Consider the following 22,773-nt stretch of genomic DNA (forward strand, 5'->3'; position numbering starts at 1 on the left):
TGTGGCCCCCAAAATCTAAAACATTTACTATCTGGTGTTTTATAGGAAACACTTAGCCAACCCATGGCCTACTGATAAAAGCAGTGTGCTTAGTGCTATGACAGAAGTAAGCCAGGGTGGCATTAAAGCAGAAAGATTGCCCAACTCAGCTTTTTAGTAAGTTAATGTATGCTATCTTCCTGGAAAAGGTGACATCAAAGCTGGGCAAAAGAGGAAGCTGGCAAATTGGGAGAACTGAGAATAGTTGAATTTATAGAATTCTGAATCTCTCAAAATAGCAAAATTTCAAAAGAAATTTGGGGAATAACAAAGGACCACCAAATTTTTATCCTGCCAAGTAAGAGAAATAAGAAATAAATATTTGAATCCCTGGACGTAAAACCCAAAAAAATTTAGCTTTATAGAAAAACTATTCCTATTTTTCTCATTTTGTTGAAGACCAAAGAAAGCTGTTACAGACCATCCAAGGACACTTTGCTTGAGATTCACTTATGTAATTAACATCCCCAGTAATTTCAAACCCATTATTATAGACTTATGACAATTATAGTACAAACCAAAGCAACATATGGCTTCATTTCCCATGCCTGTAGGTTTGTATTATCTATTATTATCGGAGATACCTTCTTCTCAAATGCTTCTTTTGCTGAAAAACACAAACAGAAAATAATTTTTAATAATAATATTAAGTGTTGCCTTGATATTTTAAAAATTTGACCTTTTCATACTTTGAAAATCATAGTATATGTTAATTTTACTCACAGCTCTACTTCTTAATAGCACTTATGAGTATATGAAAAATTAAAGTACAAGTAAATATTATATAATAATTTGAATAATACTAAATAAATACTAAAGTTATAATCAGAGAAAATCTATATGATCTAAGTTTTATGTGTGTGTCACATATATAAAAGCACAAATGAAAAAAAAAAGTTATCAAAAACAGTATCATGCTAAAAGCAACAGGGTATCCTAGATAACATTCTGGAACAGAAAAGGACTTTTGTAGAAAAACTAAAATCCAAATAAAGTCTGGAGTTTAATAGTAACGTACCTGAGATACTGTGATATATAATTAGAAATATATATTTGGTCTTCATCCTGTTCCTAGCACAGAGCTTCTAAAACCCTTGGAATTTCCTAAGTGATGAGAGCTTAAAGATATTTCTTACTTTAATAAAGTGACTTTTGGACAGGACCTACGGATTTGGGGTTGGTTTTCAGTGCTAACCTAATGATTACAAGGTTGGAACTTTCAGCCTCACCCCAAGACTGCAGGGGAGGGGCAAGGGAATGAAGACTGAGTTCAGTTGTCAATGATTTAATCACTCCCGCCTATGTAATGAAGCCTCCATAGAAACCCAAAAGGAGAGGGTTTGGAGAACTTTTGGGTTGGTAAACACACGGAGGAGCACACCTGGACTCAAGGTCACAGAAGCCCCACCCCTTTCCCCATACCCTGTGTGCATCTCGTCCATCTGGCTGTTCCTGAGTTATACCTTTTATAATAAATCAGTAATCTTGTGAGTAAACAAAGCTTTCCTGACTTCTGTGAGATACTCTAGCAAATTAATCGAACCCAAGATGGGGGTCACTGGAACCTCCAGTTTGTAGCCCATGAGTCAAAAGCAGGTTTGTGACTGACAATTAAAGTAAAGGGCGGTCTTGTGGGATCGGGCGCTTTACCTGTAGAATCTGATTCTATCTCTAGGTAGATAGTGTCAGACTTGTCCTAGAATTGCTTGTTGGTGTGGGGAAGCCTCCACACACACATTGCAATTGGGTCTAGGAAACTTTTTCAGTACCAATATTAATTTCTTAGTCTTGACAAACGTACCATGGTTATATAAGATGTTAATATTAGGGGAAAATGGGTGAAGTGTATATAGGAATGCTATACTGCCTTTGCAACTTTTCCATACATCTAAAATTATTCCAAAACAAAGTTTAAAAACAAACAAAAAATAAAAACACCAAAAAAAACAAGATATAATGATTGAAGTAAATATTATTATATACTATTGTGCAAGAGATTTTCTTATAAAACTACCTTTTTTCCAAGAAATTAAACAATTCAGGAAATTAATAATGAACCACAATAAATAAGCCCTATAAGAAAATTATTTGGAAGTTTTAAAAGTTTTGTATACTCTTACAACTCAATAATAAAAAGACAAATAATCCAATTTAAAAACGGCAAAAACTTAAACAGTTTTCCAAAGATAAACAAAAGGCCAATACACACACAAAAAAATTCTCAACATCATTAGCTATCAGGGAAATGCAAATCAAGACCACAGTGAGATATCATTTCACAACCACCATGATAGCTACAATCAAAAAGTCGGAAAATGATAACAAGTATTGGTGAAGATGTGAAGTTGGAACCCTCACAAACTACTAGTGGGAATGTAAAATTGTACAGTTGCTTAATAGAACAGCTTGGCAGTTCCTAAAAATATTAGACATAGACATGCATGTTCACAGCAACATTATTCATCATAGCCAAACGTTGGAAAACAACCCAAATGTTCATCAACTGGTGAATGGATAAATAAATTATGGCATATCTATAGGATGGAATATTACTCAGCCATAAAAAGAAATGAAGTACTGACACATGCTACAACATGGATGAATGTTGAAAACATTATGCTAAATGAAAGATGCCATTCACAAAAGACCATGTAGTATATGATTCCCTTTATATAAAATGTCCAGAATAGGCAAACCTATAGAGATGGAAAGTAGTTTGGTAATTGTCTAGAGAGAGGTTGAAGAGAAATGAGGAGTGACTGTTAATTAGTACAGGACCTTTTTAAGGTGATAAAAATGTTCTAAAATTGATTGTGGTGATGGTTGTACAACTCTATACTAAAAACAATGTGAATTATTTCTCAATAAAGCTGTTTAAAAAAGAATTCTGCCTATAAATTTAATATTATTATTGCTGTGGTTGTTGCTATAGTAAGGGCATGTTGAACCATTGCTAAGCATTTTTCATTCTGATTTAACTTTAACAACAGTCCTGGAGGTTAACTATTATTATGTCCTTTCACAGATGAAGACTGGGCTTGGAGTATAAATAACTCGCACAAGATCGCAGTGAGTAAGTGGCAAATCCAAGATTGCTCTTTACCATACCATACGGTTTCCTTTATTTTCAGTTGTGTTGACTTTTTTTTTGCATATTCTTGAGTTCTCTCTTTAATATTTATTTCAAGAAGGAATACAGAAAATTTTAACAATGTCTGAAGACAGGAAACTCAAGAATCACCTTCACAGTGCATGTATCATGAATGGCTAAGTAAAATATTGTCTATATGTCTTAATAAGAATTCCCCATTCGAAATCCAAAGTATTCATATAACTAAACACTTACTGATAAAACCACCTTCAGTGAATAGACAGTTACACTAATAAAGATTTTAATGTTTTACCTATGATCTCCCTGCAGATTCAGTTTGAGGAGAGCCATTTTTACTCTTACACTAACTTCCATAAAAATTAAGCCAACCTAGGGAAAACTAGTGGTTAACAATGTAAATTCCATTTTAGGAACAGGGACCAGAGCATACCAGACAGCTATACTTATCTTGAGTTATTCTGAAACCCAAGTAGAAAATACGATTTATTTCTGACAAGATCCCCATTGACTAAATGAAACTTAAACACGACGTGCAGTGTTCTAAGCATTTTACAAAAATTAACACGTTTAATCCTCCTAATAGCTCTGAGGAGATAACAGTACGTTTTTTACCTTTTATTATGTAAAAATAAGATGTGTTATAATTTTATGTATACGTTATATAGTTATATAAATTAAAGTTAATTATAACTAAAAGCTACATGTCTCTCAAAATATAAATACTAAGAAAATGTTTTCTGGGGTCAACCCGGTGGCTCAGGTGGTTGGAGCAGTATGCTCCTAACGCTGAGGTCGCAAGGCTCGTAATACCAGCATGGGCCAGGGAGCTGTGTCCTACACAACTAGACTAAGGAACAACGGCTTGAACCGGAGTAGTAGTGGGGGAGGCGGGAAAAGGGGAGGAAAAAAAAAAGAAAATGTTTTCTTTATATTACTTTTAATGTTCTCTGGAATCTGATATTTATTCTTACCACGATTCTGGTTCCATTCATGTGCTTCTCCTAAATACTTTACATCAAACTGGTACTGTCCATTTATGTAAAAATAATCATCAGTACTAAGAATGACTCCACTCGGATTATCCTCTTGCAAAGTCCTGTGAATGATAAATGGAATTATTTTCATTAATTTTTCTTCTAAATTCTCTCTCCTAACTTTTACAAGGTCATAATCCCAATAAAAAATTCAAGTATTATTATTTAAAAGCATGAGAACATGGTCATATTCAAATAAATCATACTGGGAATCCTCTAAGCAGAAGTTTAATTCCCAATAGAACTGACCTAAGACAAGTCTATTTTTCTTTATGTAAATTATTTCAGAAAACATTTTTAATGTTATAAAGTCCTTCATCATCAGCTATAATATAAAGGTTTGAAAATTAACAAATTTTTAATTATCAAGAAAACCTGGTAACTGAAAATGTTTTGGAATCTCACCAGTCACAGGCATCCCCCTAATCTGGTCACTTGAGACACACTGATCTACTTCACCTCCTCTAGTGCAAGGTCTCTTCAAGGTAGGCAGGTACCTTGATATTCAACAGATCTTCAAAAGTAGATGAAACTCTTTGTATATTGCTGTAAATTAAGTGAGTATGCAAAAACACCCACTATAAAATGTTAACAGACTACTAACTTAATCTGTAAAATTATACAAAGTTAAGATAGTTTTGGGGGGTTTTTTTGGACATCTCTCTTTCTTGATTTTGGAATTTATCTTCTACATAATTGAGGTACATGTAAAAACGAAACAAACAGAATCTACGAAAACAACAATGCTACTTACTATTCTTGACCATTTGTAAAATATCATTATTTATCCTCTCCTCCTAAAATATGTATAAACATACCTAAAGCTAAAATATATCTTTGGAATTTAATTTTTATTAGCATCTACTACTAAGTGCCAGGCACTGTTTTAAGCACTGAGCATACATGAGTGAACAAAAAAAGTAAACATTCCTGCATTCATGGAGCTTACATTCTAGCGAATGCTCACTTGAACACACCACCTTCTGAAATTCCTACATTTATCCTCTTTTATCTCTTTAAGTTTTCCCTTCCTGACACTTCCTCTTTTCCCTTTAAACATGAATATCTCAGCTATCTTTAAAATTTTTCACCACACTTTAAGTATACCTTTCAACTATTACCCAGCTGCTCCCCTTAACTGCTTTACTATCAAAGTTTCCTTAACCCTTTGTCCTCTACCTTCACAGTGAAACAAAATTGTTTTCAAGACATTTATTCATGACCTTCTTTCCAATAAATACAAAAGCCTTTTTTCACCCCATTTTCCTTGGGCTTGCACACTAATTTAACACTGTGGACCATTCTCTCTTAGAAAACTCAGCTTCTATGTCTCTGAACTTCCCAATTATTTCCCTCTATTCATTCAAAAAACATAAGTAAGTTCCTACTTTGTGACAAGTGCTTCTTTCTCTTCCCATTTTCTAATTGTAGCTGCCTCTGGCTCCAAGGCCCATGAAACCTAGTTCTTCAAATCTGTGTCACATTTCGATTACCTTTTAAGGTACCGCCTTTTGTTCCAATCTCTATCACAAAATATAATATCATGACTGATTGCAAATATCCATAATATAAAGTTAAAATGATTTATTTTTGTTATTATTAAACCAATGAGGAAGAGCCTATAATATGTCTACAGAAGAACATGCTTATAAATCTATAAGCAGAATATGTGGAAATTTACTGGGAGATAAATATGGACAAAGAAAGCATATCAAAAGTCAACTGAAAATGAGCTCATCAACGACATTCTCAAGTATATATATATACATAGTCACTAAGACTAGATACAACCAGAATCAAATAAGAAAGACCCAGTTAAGAATACAAGAGGGAATCAAACCGGCAGCCTTTGGCGTTAGGAGCACGGACCCTGCAACTAACAATGGCAGCTGGACCTGGAGCTGAGCTGCACCCTCCACAACCAACATTGAAAGGACAACAACTTGACTTGGAAAAAGTCGTGGAAGTACACACTGTTCTCCAATCAAGTCCTGTTCCCCTTCCCCATTAAATCTTTAATAAAAAAAAAGAAAAAGAAAAGAAAAAAAGAGGGCAAAGAGTTAAAATCTGAGGAAAACAAAAGAACTGGCAAATAAAATAGGTATAAATTTTCTGGAAGTTAAATGGTGAGAGGTGTGGGAAACACTTTGAAAAACAATGCTCTTTAACAAGTGCCACTGAAAACACAACAAAGCTGCCCCTAATCCTGACTCCAGTCTCTCAAACCAATCTACCTTAACTACAAATCCACAATCTACCTTAACTACAAAAGGTACACAGATGGATATAGAAGATTAAAATAATTGAGGGCACCATGTTTTGCACAAATAAATCACTGAAAATTGAAGTTCTCTGACTAACAGTGACTCCTTTTATTCTTTCTTCAAATCATACATTTCTAAAACCATTGTTTAACATGCTACAACCCAAAATTTCCAACTACCAATAGAATACTTATATTTAAGACTTCCTTGAATTCAAAATCAATTATGGCTCTTTAACCCCAATCAAAGATGAACTCATCTTTCCCTCCACTCAAATAGTTTTCTTTCACATAAATCTGTTTCTGTTGATTTCACAAATTCACAATCTTGGAATCATCTCTAATTTTTTCTTCTGTCTCTCAAATTATCAAATTATCTAAGATGAAAAATTCAATAAAAATGGTGAAAAAATAGTGAGATTAGCCATAAAGTCAGAAAAAAATTAGTAAAATGAACACTTTAGGGGTTACTAAACATCTCTATTAAGCAAAAGCACATATTATATTCTCTGCTATAAATGTTCAGGTTCATGCATTATACTTTGTTGTAAGTCAATTAAACCGCATACCTTGCCAAAAAAGATTTTCCTGATCCCGGGAGCCCTCTGAGAAGAACAAGAACTAGTCCAACATAAGATGATGTCTTCTTTCTTACAGTCTGAGCAACTGGAGCTTCTTGTATTTGATAAGCACTTGTTCCCTCTTTATTTCTCCAAACCTTTGTTGGGGATGTGTGAGAAATAACTGGGGGTGGAAATGTATAGTTGACTGGCCTCCAGTGTGCAGCTGTGGTTACAACAGGAGCTACAAAGCCATGGTTTCCTTGAAAAAGGTCAAAAGCAGGAATCATTGGATTCCACATCGGTGGAGGTGGGGGAGGCGGCAACAGTAGGGGGAGAGGGGTAAGTACTGGGCAGTAATTCACATCCTTCCCCTTTGGTGGCAGTTCACTGTGTTTGTGTGGCTTGAAATTGAATTCTTCAGAAGGTACAAACACATCAGAGATAGAAGCAGATTTCTGATCCCCTCCTGTACCTAGTAAACCAAGTCCTGGATTTTGCACAGTAAGGTTTAAAGAGGCGTGAGGTTCACTGGCATCCAAATCTACAGGGTCTTGAGAGAACGGAGCCTCAACACACTCAGATTCTAAAAGCTCTTTCTCTCTTTGACTAAGATTGCTACCACCCACCACAGTGTCCTGTACTACATTTAAAGAACTACTAAGAAGAGAATCTTCCAATGTGTTATTCTTTATAAAACTTTTGGACTCATTTGAAACTGAATGCAAAGTTAAGGGGTTTGAACTTAAAGGAGAGGCAGAATTCTCGAAATTTTCACTGTTTAAATCCATATTTTGTGTAGAAAGAATGGTAGTCGTCGTACTACTTGAATCTGAATTTATAAATGTGCTCGGGTCACTAAAACTATTAACATCTTGCAAAGGCAAAAATGAGTACCCTTGGTCATGAGAAGAGTTTAGTTTGTCAAAAGCATTCTGTATTAAGGAATCCAAGTCTTCAGTTAGCTGCATGTCCAAAAATGAATCCATTTTGGAATCTTCACTCTCTTCTTCAAGAGGACACTTTTCCATTATTTCACGTCCTGCTGCACTTACTTGGTTCTCAGAAACAATGAAGCTTTCTGAAGACGATTCTTTTATCTTGGTATCAGTGTCAGATAATTCTAATAAACAATCCATGGCATTTTCAACTGTACAAGAATAACAAAATATATACATATATGTATTGAAAATAGTAAAATATAATTTGATTAAAATATACATATAATTATATTGGATTTTGCATTGAATAAAATATAGAAAAATTTATAAATATTCATTTTTTGATGAAGATTTTACTAATATACCAGTCTGTATTAGTGAAAGGTCTGAAAAATGGAGACATGCAATATTATTACTTAAAAACAGTAACAAACTAAGCTAATAAACTGTCATCAAGCAGATATTCTGATGAATTTACTGATCAAATGTAAAAACACCTGTAATTGTATGTTATTTATAAAGATCCCAAAATTAGTTGATTTATTTAACATTTACCTACTACATATCCCTTTAAATATTAAGGTTTTGAAGTAGTCTTCTAGTAAATTTAATTTGTTTATGTGGTCCACTTAATAAATAAAAAAAATATGTAGGAGGAGGTACTACATTATCAGACATAACTTGTACAAAGATGAGTAAGATATTATTTTACTACACTTAAAGGATTTTTGCAGATTAAGTAGTACAAATTGCCAGTTATAAAGAGAGTCACGGGGATGTAAAGTACAGCATAAGGAATACAGTCAATAATATTGTAATAACTATGTATAGTGCGAGGTGGGTATTAGACTTATCAGCGTGATCACTTTGTAAATTATATAAATGTCTAATCACTATGCTGCATTGTACACCTGAAACTAATATAATATGTCAACTGTAATTGAAAAATAACTTTTTAAATAAAAAAATTTAATTTTAAAGGATTTTTGCAGTCTAATGCAGGCAATTAAAGATAATTACATTAGAAGACAATACAATATAATATAGATTAAATAATGAACGCTTTTAATAATATACAAATGCTATAGAAGCTTCACAGGAGAATAAGGAAAGGTGACACGTGAACTGGGACTTGAAGATTAAAAAACTTGTCAGACACAGAGTGGAAAGGCAAAGCCAGTCTTGAAAACACAAAGTGTGTTTAAGGTATTAACAGAAGTTGGTTGGAGTGAGGGCAAACAGTAGTAGGGTGGATAAGAGGAGATAAAATTAGAATGGGAGATAAGGTGAAATTCGGAAAAGTCCTGTATGTCATGCCACGCAATATCAATTGTATTTTAGAAGGGAACTTGAAGAGAAACTACCTTTCATAGCATTGGGGCTAGAAGCTTTATATGTATCACTTCACTGAATCCTCAAATACTATTATGAAGTATAGTATTCCTAGCAAATAGATAAAGAAAATGAAGTTCAAAAAGTACATTAACTTGGCCCAAGTCACACAGATAATAAGTGACAGACCTAGGACTGGTATGTCTGACTCCAATGCTGAGCTCTGTTATAACACAACTAGGTAGCCATTAGAATTGTTAGGCATTTGAAATTTGGGGCTTTTGTGTTTTATTTTTGGGTTTTGTCTTGTTTTCTTTTAAGGAAGATAAATATGGAAACAATACGGCTCAGGAGGCAAAGCTCTCATCTGGAGTTAGAACACAGCATTTAAAGCCCTACTTGCTGGCTCTGACACTTGCAACAAGTTACTTAACTTTCCTAAGCCTTGATTTTCTTATTTGCAATATGGGGATAATAAAAGTACCTACCTCATAAGGTTGTTGTGAGGATTAAATGAGATAATCCATGAAAAAGTGCTGTGCACAAGGAAGGATTGGCACCTAGCACGCACCCCATTAATGTTCCCTTAAGGAGAAAAACAAAGATGGATTGGAGGGGGCAAGCCTGGCAGAGACCAGTTAGGAGATTATAGCAATGCTACAAAAGCTAGAAACCCTAACATAGAAAAAAGAAAAGAAAGAAGGAAGGAAGGAAGGAAAACACAAGAGGTATTTCTATGATAAAAATATATATATACATGATAGAAAAACCACAAAAGATCAACCAAAAACAATGTCTATAAAACAAAAACATTATTATGTTAAAATAAGTAAAAGGTCAAGATATAGATCACATAAAAGAAAAATCCTTACACAGATTGTTGGAAGAAATTAAAATAAAACAAAACACATGAACAATTCACACAAGAATACAAGAATGAACAATACATACAAAAATATGTTCAACTTCCCTTTTTATTTAAAAAAAACACAAATTAAGAAAAGGTATAATTTTATTCCTATTAAAATCTTAAAATAATACTACACAGTGCTGAAAAGGCTATGATGAAACCACTATATGTAAAAAGTGCTGGTGGTATTACAAATTGGCACACCTCCTTGGTAGGCAATACAGCAGTGTTTCCAAGAATGGAAAACTGTTCTTACCCAAGACATAACAAATAAAGCTTTGAGACTAAGAAAAAAAGCCAAGAAAAGGAAAAGATTATTTGTACCAAGTCATTCTCTGAAATATTAATTATTCATGAAAAACTAAAGATATAATTAAATAACTTAGATCACAAAATCTCAGTGGAATATTTGAAAGCTATTAAAAACAAATATAAAGATTGCAGCTACATTAGAAAAATGCTTATGTTAGGTTAGGTTTAAAAAGCAGAATACATGACGTGAGACAGACCTGGGTCCAAATAAATAAATAAATAAATAGCAGAATACACAATTTCATCAATGTTACTATTCAAACTACTCAAAATATCAGTATATATGAACAAAGTGTAGAGAAGATACTAAAAAATAGAAATATGTCTTTTGTTAGGCTTGGGGATAACATATTTTTATTGCAATTCCTCATTGCTATATTAGTATATGTGTAACAAATAAATTTTAAAAACATCAAAATTAGGAAATAAATATTGAAGTCACACATAAAATTCTATATATCATCATTTCTGAGCATCATGTAGATTTCTGAAAAACAGTTTTCTGCATTTACCTAACAAGATAAATAAGATATGCTCACATCATAGATTATGTAATGAATAAAAATGGAAGCTTATCATGTATTACCAAAACTTCCCAAATCTAGAATAATTTTATCTTTTACTACTAATGGCCAATAGCAATACTAGCAATAAACATTTAATTTACTCACCCAGTCAACTTTGGTAATTCCCCCTGAGTCTGCAAATATACTTCTAAACAATTTATTACGAGTCATAATAACTTACTATATTGGAGACTTTACCAAACATACACACACCCCCTTAATCCTCACCAAATAAGTAATATGGTACATATTATCATTTTTCTCATTAACAGATAAGAAAACTGAAACCCATAGAGGTTAAGTGGCAGAGCTGGAAATCCAACTCAGGTTTCTTGACTCCAAAGCCAATGTTTTGAAACCATACTATTCAACTAGCCTCAACTCTTATCAGTTCTCATTCCCAAAATTGTAATTACCTTTTTCCTTAGTAAATATTTACTAAGGTCCTATCAGTCATTTGCTATTTTAGGGGTTGTGGATACAACAGTAAAAAAAAAGTTTTTAAAATATCTGCCTATATGAAGCTTACATTCTAGGATAGTTCTCAACCGGGGATGATTTTAACCCCTAAGGGGACAGATGACAATATACAGAGGCATGTTTGTCACAGCTGAGGATGGGAGCGTGTGCTACGGGCATCTAGTGGTTACAGGCCAGGGATGTTTGCTGAATATCCTATGATGCACAGGAGAACTACTCACAGGAAAAAGTTTTCCAGCCCAAAATGTCAATAGTGCCAACCTGTTCTAGAAGGAAAAAAATAAAACATAGACGATGATATCTATACATACATCATACATTAAGAACTGTACATTTCTTAAAAGCAGAAACTATGCTTTATTCTTCTTCATATCGCTCATACTTGCAAACCTAGAACCTTTCCCCACAGCGGACGCTAAGTGATGAAGAAAACAGAAATACGGCAGTTATTTTGCTGTATTACTACTGGTCATGGCATAGTACTTCATATGAAATCTTCTTATAAGATGCAAAGCGTTCAAACTAAGCTTTTTCTCACCTTTGAAATCACATTCAGAAAGCATCAAATACACTACATCGGGATCCAGATCAGAAAACATCTCTGAGAAACTTGTGAAGAGTTCTTCCTGATGGACTTTCGTCTCACACAGGGAAGGAAGAGTCGGAGTTGGTGTCTCATGACTAGCAATACTGGATACAACAACTTCCTTAGAGTTTGTAGTCTTCCGGAAAGGATTTCCCCCAAGATTTTTCCTTTTCCTTGGCATGCTGACTTCCAAAACTAAAATGTTTCCCTTTTCTAAGATGTTTAATATTTAAATCATACCTCAAAGAAAACAGGGTTAAATATCTTGCACAATCCAGCAGTAATAGGACCTAAAATAGAAAGCAAGTATAATCACTCAGACTATATAGTTATAGTTAAATTTCTAAAATCGGAATATCTTTACTCAACTCTAAGGAAGATTTACTCAACTCTAAGGAAGAACTATCAACTCTGGCAGCAAAGCCAATGAGCAAACAATTTCTCCCTCTCCAAAATATTCAAGTTTTGCCAGGATTGAACATGTTAATAATTAAGATATCAACAAAAGTAACATATCTTCAGAACAGTGAGTACACTGCTTTTATACCATTATTTCTTTTAAGGAATAAACCCGTAAAACAGTACTGAAGACCCATATCTGGATGTCTAATAGGCAAACTTAACATGTCCAAAACCGAACGATCACCTCCTTCAAATCTGCTCTTCCCAGGCCTTCCCATCTCAATTAATGCAACTCTATCCTTCCAATTGCTCAGGTCAAAAATCTCAAATAATTCTCGACTCCTCTCACCCCACATCAAATCAGTAAGCCAAGTTTGTCAGTACAACCCTTAAAATGTATCAAGAATATGATCACTCCTCACCATCTCCATTGCTTACCACAGCCTCTTGCCTGGATCACTGGAATAGTCTCCTATCCAACCTTCCTGTTTCCACCCTTGCCCCTTCAGTCTATTTAGCACAGAGTGCCTAAGTTAAGCCATAGGTCAGATCATGCCTCTCTTCCACTAAACCACCCACTGACTTCCTATCTCACTCAGGGTAAACCAGTCCTTAAAATGGCCTATCACCCAGACACTTGTTACCTCGATGCTGCATCCCTAACTCTCTTTTCATTGCTCATGTCACTCCAGCCACACTTCTCCTTGCTCTTCTTCAAACACACCAGCCCCGCTCCCACCTGGGATTCTTTACATGTTGGTTCCCTATACCTGAACTACTATTCTCCCAGCTATTATTTCCTCCTCACCTTCCTATCATTACTCAAATGCTACTGTCTCAGGAAGTCACTCCCCCAATACCACATCCTTTCTCCCTTATATAAATTTTCTCCATTAAGATTAATCACCTTCTAAAAGGTGATAAATTTGGGTTTTTTGGGTTTTTTAAGGAGGGCGCAGCTCACAGTGGCCCACGTAGGGATTGAACTGGCAACGTTGGTGTTATTAGCACCACGTTCTAACCAATTGAGCTAACCGTCCACCCCAGTATGTGTTTTATTTATTTGTTTTACTTATTTATTGTGAGTACTACACACATTTCAGTAAAGTGTAAGCCCTACAAGGGCAAGGACTCAACTATCTGGAGAATTCCAGTCTACTTGCTTTCTCCACTTAACATACGAGGTCAGACAATTAAGTTCGTGAACTCATCCTAGAAAAAGTGCTACATACCTCATTGCTGAATATCACTATGGTCACCTTCGAAGTCCTCCCCTTGGGAAGCTATGTACCCACGCCAGCACCTAGTCCACCCTTCAAAGCAATTTTGGAACTTTTTTCCTGGAATGGACATCAGAGCTGTCATTGGATTACCCTTAATGTCCTGAATGTCACCAAAATGTCTTCCTTTTAATATTTCCTTTATCTTCAGGTAAAGAAAGAAGTCATTGGGGGCCAGGTCAGGTGAGTAGGGAGGGTGTTCCAATACAGTTATTTGTTTACTGGCTAAAAACTCCCTCACAGACAGTGCCATGTGAGCTGGTGCATTGTCTTGATGCAAGACCCATGAATTGTTGGCGAAAAGTTCAGGTTGTCTAACTTTTTCACACAGCCTTTTCAGCACTTCCAAATAGTAAACTAGGTTAACTGTCCAGTTGGTACAAATTCATAATGAATAATCCCTCTGATATCAAAAAAAGGTTAGCAACATCGTTGCAACAAGTTCACGAATTTAATTGTCAGACCTATAACTAGAAAGCCCAATTGTTTGGAAATTAAGAAACACACTTCTACATACGAGTCAAAGAAGAATCCACTATGTTTATCAGACTATATTTTGAACCAAATAAAAATATTATATATCCAAACTTATGAGATACAACTAAAGTCATGCATAGAAGAAAATTAATACAAATACATACTTAGAAAAGAAGTTTGAAAAATCAATGATCTAAGCATCCAATCCAACCAGTTGGGGAAAAAACAGAAACAAAACAGCAAATCACAATCAAAGAAACTAGAAAGAAGGAAATAATAAAGAGCAAACAGAAAATAGAAACTAAAAAGATAGTACAGGGGATCAACAAAGTCAAAAGATGGTTCTTTGGGAAACAAACAATTCTTTCAAAAAAAACCAAAACACTATTAATGATAAATCCCTGGCAAGAGTGATCAAACAAAAAGTGGGAAGGCAGAAATAACCAATATTAGAAATGAAGAAGAGGATATCACTATCAAGCCCACAAATATATTTTTAAAAAGCGACAAGAGGATATCATAAACAATTGTATGCCAATAAATTTCAAACTGTAAATGAAGTCAACATATTATTTTTTTGAAATACAAGTCATACCATATCTGATATAAGAACCAACATCTGATCGTTCTATATATCTATTAAAGAAATGAAATATGTAACTTCAAGTCTTCCCACAAAGAAAACCCTAGGTCTATATGGCTTCATCAATAAACTCCATGAAATAATCTCTAATACCAATCTTACACAAACTTTTCTAGAGAATAGAAAAAGAGGAAACATTTCCCAACTCATTTTTTGAGGCCATCATAACCCTAACACCAAAACCTTACAAAGATATTAAAGAAAAATTACAGGTATATAGACCAGGTCAAAATGGCAGAATAGGTATACGCTGGGCTTACCTTGTCTCACGACCACATCAAAATTACAACTAAACTACAAAACCACCATCGTTGAGAATCTCCTGAAATCATGCCTTACAAATAAGGACATACAAAAGAAGCCACCTAAAGACTGGTAAAAGGGGCAGAGATGCAGAACAGGCTGGTCCCACACCCGTGTGTGACCATTAAAAATCAAGAGGGATATCTCGGCTGTGGAGGTCCCTCCCAGAGGAGCGAGGGGTTCCAGACCCTCCCCGGCCCAGGGTTCCAGTGCCAGGGAGAGAAGTTCCCATAATTTCTGGTGAAAACCAGCAGAGACTGTGGCTCTGTGAAACAGAGGACAGCTGGAGTCCCAGGCATTGCTCTTAAAGGGAGCAGCATGGACTTACCGATGGAATCACTAGCTGTGAGCTCTAGCACTAGGGCAGCAACTGGAGAAGCAAAAGGGACACGTGGCGGGGAACTGAGTTGTCTGGCTTCAAGACAAGGGCTAGAGGGGCAGCTTTCTCCCAGACTGAGGAGCTGGCAAAAGCCATTGTTTCCTTCTTGAGCCCTTCCCCTTCCCAGCGTGCAGACCCAGGTAGTCATATCTGAGTCTCCATCAAGATGGTTAATGTGGTTCTTTCACTACACCCTGGTGATTCTGAGATCCCACCTACCCAACTTTCAGGCACACCCAAACTTCTTCCAGTAGTTGTTGTTGTTGTTGTTGCTGTTGTTTTTTATTGCAAAAAACAGTGTGCCTTGGCTCGTGCTGCAGACTTTCCTAAGGTCTCTCAAAGGTTTGCAGAACCCACACAAGCAGCATCTGGCTTTAGAATGTCCCGTATCTCTGGCTGAGCAGCATTAAGCCCAGCACTAGCAGCAGCCAGCCTTGGTTCAAGGCTTGGCCTCTCCAGGCACTTCCAAGCACGGCATGGGCAGTAGCCATCTGTGGATTATTTTGTGACTCCTGCTGGGTGGCCCCAGATGGAGCACAGGCTGGGGTTGAACTTGACCTGCCGTGGGTCCCCTCCAAGGTGGCCCTGGGGCTGGCACAACCAGTGGCCAGCTTTGAAATGAGCAGGAGCATCACCCAGCCACCTCAAGGACGACACACCCAAGGGACAGACTGGGCAGGCACCAGAGCTCTGCTGAGGCAGATTCTGCTCTGTAGAGTCAGCCCAGCATTACAACTCCTCCATTGCAGTCAAGTCCAGTCCTCAAAGCCAATGAACCCAAAAGTCAATCCCTCTCACTGACGTGCAAATACCAACCAAGGCTCAACTCATGAGGAGGGCACACACGACCCACAGAAGGAACACACCTGGAGTGTGCAACTCAGGTGACAAGATAGACTGCACCACTGAGCCCCAGAGCACACCTACTATATAAGGCCACTCTATTAAGATCAGGAGACATAGCAGCCCTACCTAATACACAAAAACAAACACAGGGAGGCAGCCAAAATGGGGAGACAAAGAAACATGCCGTAAATAAAAGAACAGAGCAAATCTCCAGAAAAAGAACTAAACAAAATGGACACAAATAATCTGTAAGATGCAGAGTTCAAAACACTGGTTATAAGGATGCTCAATGATCTCAAAGAGAATTTCAACAAAAACATAGGACACATAAAAATGGAGATAGAAAACATAAAAAAGAACCAGTCAGAAATAAAGAATACAAGAACTGAAATGAAGAATCCAGTACAGGGAATCAACATATTAGATGAAGGAAGAAAGGGTAGCAAAAAACACCCAACCAGAACAGCAAAAAGAAAAACCAAAAAAAATGAGGACAGTTTAAGGGGCTTCTGGGATATCAAACGTACCAACATTCACCTCAAAGGGATACCAAAAGGAGAAGAGAAAGAAAGCAAGGAATTAAAAACCTATTTGAAGAAATAATGACTGAAAACTTCCCTAACCTGGTGAAGAAAATAGACACAATGTCCAGGAAGCATAGAGAGTACCAAACAAGGTAAAACCGAAGAAGCCCACACCAAGACACATAATTAAAATGCCAAAGGTTAAAGACAAAGAGAGTATCTTAAAGAGGCAAGAGAAAAGCAGTTAGTTACCTGCAAGGAAGCTCCTATAAGACTGTCAGCTGATTACAACAAAAACTTTGCAGGCCAGAAGGGACTGGCACAAAATATTCAAAGTGATGAAAAGGACCTACAGCCAAGATTACTCTACCCAGCAAGACTATCAGTTAAAATTAAAGGAGAGATATAGAGCTTACCAGACATAAAAAAAACTAAAGGAGTTCATTACCGCCAAACCAGTAATACAAGAAATATTAAAGGGCCTTCTTTAAAAAGTGAAAAAAAAAAAATAATAACATAAATATGAATAATAAAATGGCAATAACTACGTACCTATCAATCACTTTAAATGTAAATGGCTTAAATGCTCCAATCAAAAGACAGAGGGTAGCTGTATGGATAATAAAACAAGACCCATAGATAGGCTGTCTACAAGAGACCCACTTCAGATCAAAAGACACACAGACTGAAAGTAAAGGGATGAAAGAAATACTTCATTCAAATGGCTACAAACAAAAAAGCTGGGGTAGCAATACTTATTTTAGACAAAACAGACTTTAAAACAAAGGCTATAATAAGAGACAAAGAAAGACATTTCATAATGATAAAGGGATGAATTCAAAGTTATATAACCCTTGTAAATATTTATGCACTCAATAGAAGCACCTACATTTCTAAAGCAAATACTGACAGACATAAAAAGAGAGATAGACAATAATATAGTCATAGTAGGGGACTTCAACACCTCATTGACATCAAGCATATATCTTCCAGAGAAAATCAACAAGGAAACAGCAGTCTTAAATGACACATTAGACCAGATGAATTTAATTGATATTTTCAGAGCATTTCACCCCAAAGCAGCAGAATATACATTCTTTTTAAGTGAACATAGAACATTTCCCAAGATATACCACGTTAGGCCACAAAACAAGTCTCAATAAATTTAAGATTGTAATCACACCAAGCGTCTTCTCCGACCACAATGGTATAAAACCAGAAATCAATTACAAGAAAAACACTGAAAAACACACAAACACATGGAGTCTAAATAACATGCTACTAAAACAATGAATGGATTAACAATACAATCAAGGAAGAAATCAAATAGTACCTTGAGACAAATGAAAATAAAAACAAAACAACCAAAAATCTACAGGACACAACGAAAGCAGTCCTAATCAGGAAATTCATAACAATACAGACCTACTTCAAGAAACAAGAAAAATCTCAAATAAGCAATGTAATCCTACACCTGAAGGAACTAGAACAAGAACAGCAAACAAAGCCCAAAGTGAGTACAAAGAAGGTATTAATAAAGATCAGAGTGGAAATAAATGAAATAGTCTAAAAATATACAAAAGATGAATGAAACCAAGAGCTGGTTCTTTGTAAAGATTAACAAAGTTGATAAACCTTTAACCAGATTCATCAAGGAAAACAAAAGAGAACCCAAATAAATAAAATCAGAAATGAAAGAGAAGTGACAACTGACACAACAGAAATACAAAGGATTATAAGAAAATACTACACAAACTGGACAATCTGGGAGAAATAGATACATTCCAAGAATTATGCAATCTTACAAGACTGAGTCAAGAAAAAAATTGAAAACCTGAACAGACTGATACCTACTAACAAAATCGAATCAGTAAGCAAAACTCCCAACAAACAAAGTCCTGAAAACAAACAAAAAAAAGTCTTGGCCCAGATGGCTTCACAGGTCAATATTAGCAAACATTCAAAGAAGTAATACCTATCCTTCTCAAACTATTCCAAAAAATTCAAGAGAAAGGAAGGCTTCCAACCTCCTTGTATGAAGCCACCATTACCAAAACCAGACAAAGACATTATAACAAAGAAAATTATAGGCCGATATCCCTGAGGAACATAGATGCAAAAATGCTTAACAAAATATTAGCAAACCGAATTCAGCAGTACATTAAACAGATCATACACCATAATCAAGTGGGATTTATTCCTGGGATGCAAGGTTGGTTCAATATCTGCAAATCAATTAACATGATTGATTATACTACATACATCACATAAAGAAAATGAAGGATAAAAATCATATGATGATGTCAATAGATGCAGAAAAAGCATTTGACAAAATTGAGCATCTATTTATGATAAAAACTCTCAGCAAAGTGGGAATAAAGGGAACATATCTCAACATAATAAAGGCCATAAATCACAAACCCACAGCTAATACCATATTTCCCTGAAAATAAGATCTAACTGGAAAATAAGCCCTAGCATGATTTTACAGGATGCTCGTAATATAAGCCCTATCCCAAATATAAGCCCCAGTTAAGACTGTGAGCCAGACGGACGCATTTAGTATGTCCATTGCAACACACGACAGACGTGTTGAATTATAAAATAATATATAATTAAATATAAATAAACACTATTATTGACATTAATACTTAAATGATAATATAAATTATAATTAAATATTTGTAAATACCCAAGCTGGTGCCTTTGGACGAGAGGTAAATGCCTATGTAAACAGATGAACTTGAGACTTATTGCCGAATGACCAATCAGAGTACAGACACAACACATGAATAACGTGCGCACTTGACACCGAATGGACGTGGTTGCATCTAACATGAATATTCATAATTCAATACATCGTGTGTTGTAACAGACATACTTAATGCACTCGTGTAAAATAAAGAAATGTTTTCTGAATTTTGGTGCCTGCAATTTTCCATCGCTTTTGTGTGAACCATCATTCTTAACTGTCATTTTTGTTGCCATTCCTGTCTCATAAGTCTTCAATTAATGCTTGATTTAATGGTAGATTTAAAGGAAATAATATTTTGACCCCCAGACAAGATGAGTGCAAAAAGAAAAAGCTATTCCATCAAATACAAGAAAAGAATCGTGAAGGACTCCCAAGGCAAGAATCTTATGGCTTTCTGCAAAGAGAAGAAGTTGGATCTTCGAATGGTCCGAAAATGGTGAGCAGAGTACGATAACTTCAGTCAACAGGTGGACAAGGGAAATGCTAAGAAGCGCAAGTGTGGGTCAGGTCGGCAACCATTATTTCCTGAGCTGGAAGACATCATCTGTGAATGGATTTCTGACAGGAGAGCAAAGGCTCTGGTTGTGTGCAGGGCTGATATTCAAGCATTTGCCCTTGCAATGGCATCACAGTTAGAAATATCCCCAGAAGAATTCAAAGTATCTCAACACTGGCTGGATGGCTTCCGACAGTGATATGAACTGTCTCTAAGATCGACAACACTGTTCAAGCTGGAAGATACTGAAGTTATTAAACGTGCACTTGCATTCAAGTTCTTTGTTGATGGTATCGACTTTTCTAAAAACCAACTCTCCAATGATTGCTATGGATGAAACTGCAATGTTTATGGAAATCAAACAACAATTGATCAGAGGGGTATCTCGTCAACCTACTACATTCCTCCACTAGTTACGAAAGTGCACGTGTTACCTATATTTTGGCAATTAGTCTCGATAGAAAGCCCCACCTTTAATCATCGCTAAGGGCAAGAAAGATAAGGTTGAACATGCTTTGGGCATTTGTGTTCTTGAAACTGAAAAAGCCTGGTGAAACATGCAGTTATAAGGAAGTGGGTCAATTTAATGCTGCCACTTGTTTTGCAAGGTGGCCAAAGAGGTCTGCTAGTCTGGGATTCAGCCAGCACTCACCGCGCTACAGGCATGAAGAACTTCCTTGCAGAGAGAATAGATCAAATAATGATTCCCGCAGGAATGACTGCCTATCTCCAGACTCTTGACATTGCAATAAACATTTGCGCACGGAAATCAATGACTACATTGAAAATAGGATGGAAAGAAATCAGCATGGAAACTTTGTGAAGCCTAGCCTGCAAGAGGTTGTGACTTGGGTGAAGAATTCATGGGATAAAATCACTGACAGCTGTGCTGCCAATGCACTATGAGCAGGCTACATGGACAAGAAGTGCTCATTTAAGGAGAGCTCTATTGCTGGACATGAGAGATTGGGGCCAATCGTTCTACAGGAAATGGAGTCGCAAGAAATTCAAGCCGGAATTCAGGGTATGGAGAGTTACGACGATGTTCCAGAAGAAGATGACATGACTGTGTTTGAATAAATGTAGATTTTGTACGTGAATAAATGTAGAATGTCGTACACGATTATTCATGTAGGTTGTTGTACATGGAAAAAAAGACATCGCCTGAAAATAAGCCCTAATGCATCTTTTAGAGTCAAAATTAATAAAAGCCCTGTCTTATTTTCGGAGAAATACAGTATCATACTCAATGGGGAAAAGCTGAAAGTATTCCCTTTATGATCAGGAACAAGACAAGGATGCCTATTTTTAGCACTTTTACTCAACATAGTACTGGAAGTTCTAACCACAGCAATCAGAGAAGAAATTAAGGGCACCCAAATTGGAAAGGAGGAAGTAAAATTGTCATGATTTGCAGATGACATGATACTACATACAGAGAACCCCAAAGATTCCACCAAAAAACTATTCGAACTGATAAAAGAATTTAGTAACATAGCAGAATACAAAATTAATATCCAATAATCAGTTGCATGTTTATATACTAATAACAAACTATCAAAAAGATAAATTAAGAAAACAATCCCATTTACAATTGCATCAAAAAGAAATAGAATACTTAGGAATAAATTTAACCAAAAAGTAAAAGACCTGTACTCAGAAAATTATAGGACACTGAAGAGAGAAATTAAAGATACAAATAAATGGAAGCATACCATGCTCATGGATAAAAAGAATAAATACAGTTAAAATGTCCCTCCTACCCCAAGCAATCTATAGATTCAACACAATCCCTGTCAAAGTACCAATGGCATTTTTACAGAACTAGAACAAATAATCCTAAAATGTATATGGAATCATAAAAGACCCTCAATAGCCACAGCAATTCTGAGAAATAACAAAGCTGTAGGTGTCACACCACCTGATAATCAAATTATACTACTAGGCTATAGTAATCAAAACAACATGGTATTGGCATAAAGCAGACACATAGATCAATGGAACAGAACAGAGAGCCCAGAAATAAATCCATGTCTGTATGCTCATTTAATCTGTGATAAAGGAAGCAAGAATTTATACTGGGGTAAAGACAGTCTATTTAATAAATGGTGCTGGGAAAACTGGACAAATGTATGCAAAAAATAAAATGAAACTGAACCACCTTCTTATGCCATATACAAGAATAAACTCAAAATGGATTAAAGACTCAAATGTAAGACCAAAAACCATAAAACTCCTAAGAGAAAATATAGAAAGTAAACTCTCAGACATTAACCTTAGTAATATTTTTACTGATATATCTCCTTGGGCAAGGGAAACAAAAGAAACAAATATGGCATTTCATCAAACTAAAAAGTTTTTTCACAGCAAAGGAAACCATCAACAAAACAAAAGGACATCCTACTGAATGGGAGAAGATATTTGCCAATGACACATCTGATAAGGGGTTAATATCCAAAAATTATAAAAAACTCGTATGACTCAACATCAAAAAAACAAACAATCCAATTGAAAAATGGGCAGACGACATAAA

General features: G+C 35.7%; 1 protein-coding gene across 6 annotated transcripts in view; it reads right to left on the minus strand.

Moving 5' to 3' along the window:
* Positions 1-22,773, minus strand: part of N4BP2 (NEDD4 binding protein 2) — a 72,331-nt gene that overhangs the window by 40,707 nt on the left and 8,851 nt on the right. For 4 of the 6 annotated variants that reach the window (XM_033106335.1, XM_033106334.1, XM_033106338.1 and 1 more), the window contains exons 2-5: positions 12,088-12,425; positions 7,018-8,158; positions 4,123-4,247; positions 558-646 (exon numbers count right to left, since the gene is read on the minus strand). In XM_033106335.1, coding sequence (XP_032962226.1) covers positions 558-646; positions 4,123-4,247; positions 7,018-8,158; positions 12,088-12,316 — 1,584 coding nt within the window. In that variant the 5' untranslated portion in view covers positions 12,317-12,425. Of the gene's footprint in view, positions 1-557; positions 647-4,122; positions 4,248-7,017; positions 8,159-9,769; positions 9,867-12,087; positions 12,426-22,773 lie in introns of those variants that run through there. The other 2 variants (XM_033106336.1, XM_033106337.1) reach the window with 2 other exon arrangements.

Source organism: Rhinolophus ferrumequinum, chromosome 5, assembly GCF_004115265.2.
Source record: "Rhinolophus ferrumequinum isolate MPI-CBG mRhiFer1 chromosome 5, mRhiFer1_v1.p, whole genome shotgun sequence".
In the NCBI taxonomy this organism is placed as follows: domain Eukaryota; kingdom Metazoa; phylum Chordata; class Mammalia; order Chiroptera; family Rhinolophidae; genus Rhinolophus; species Rhinolophus ferrumequinum.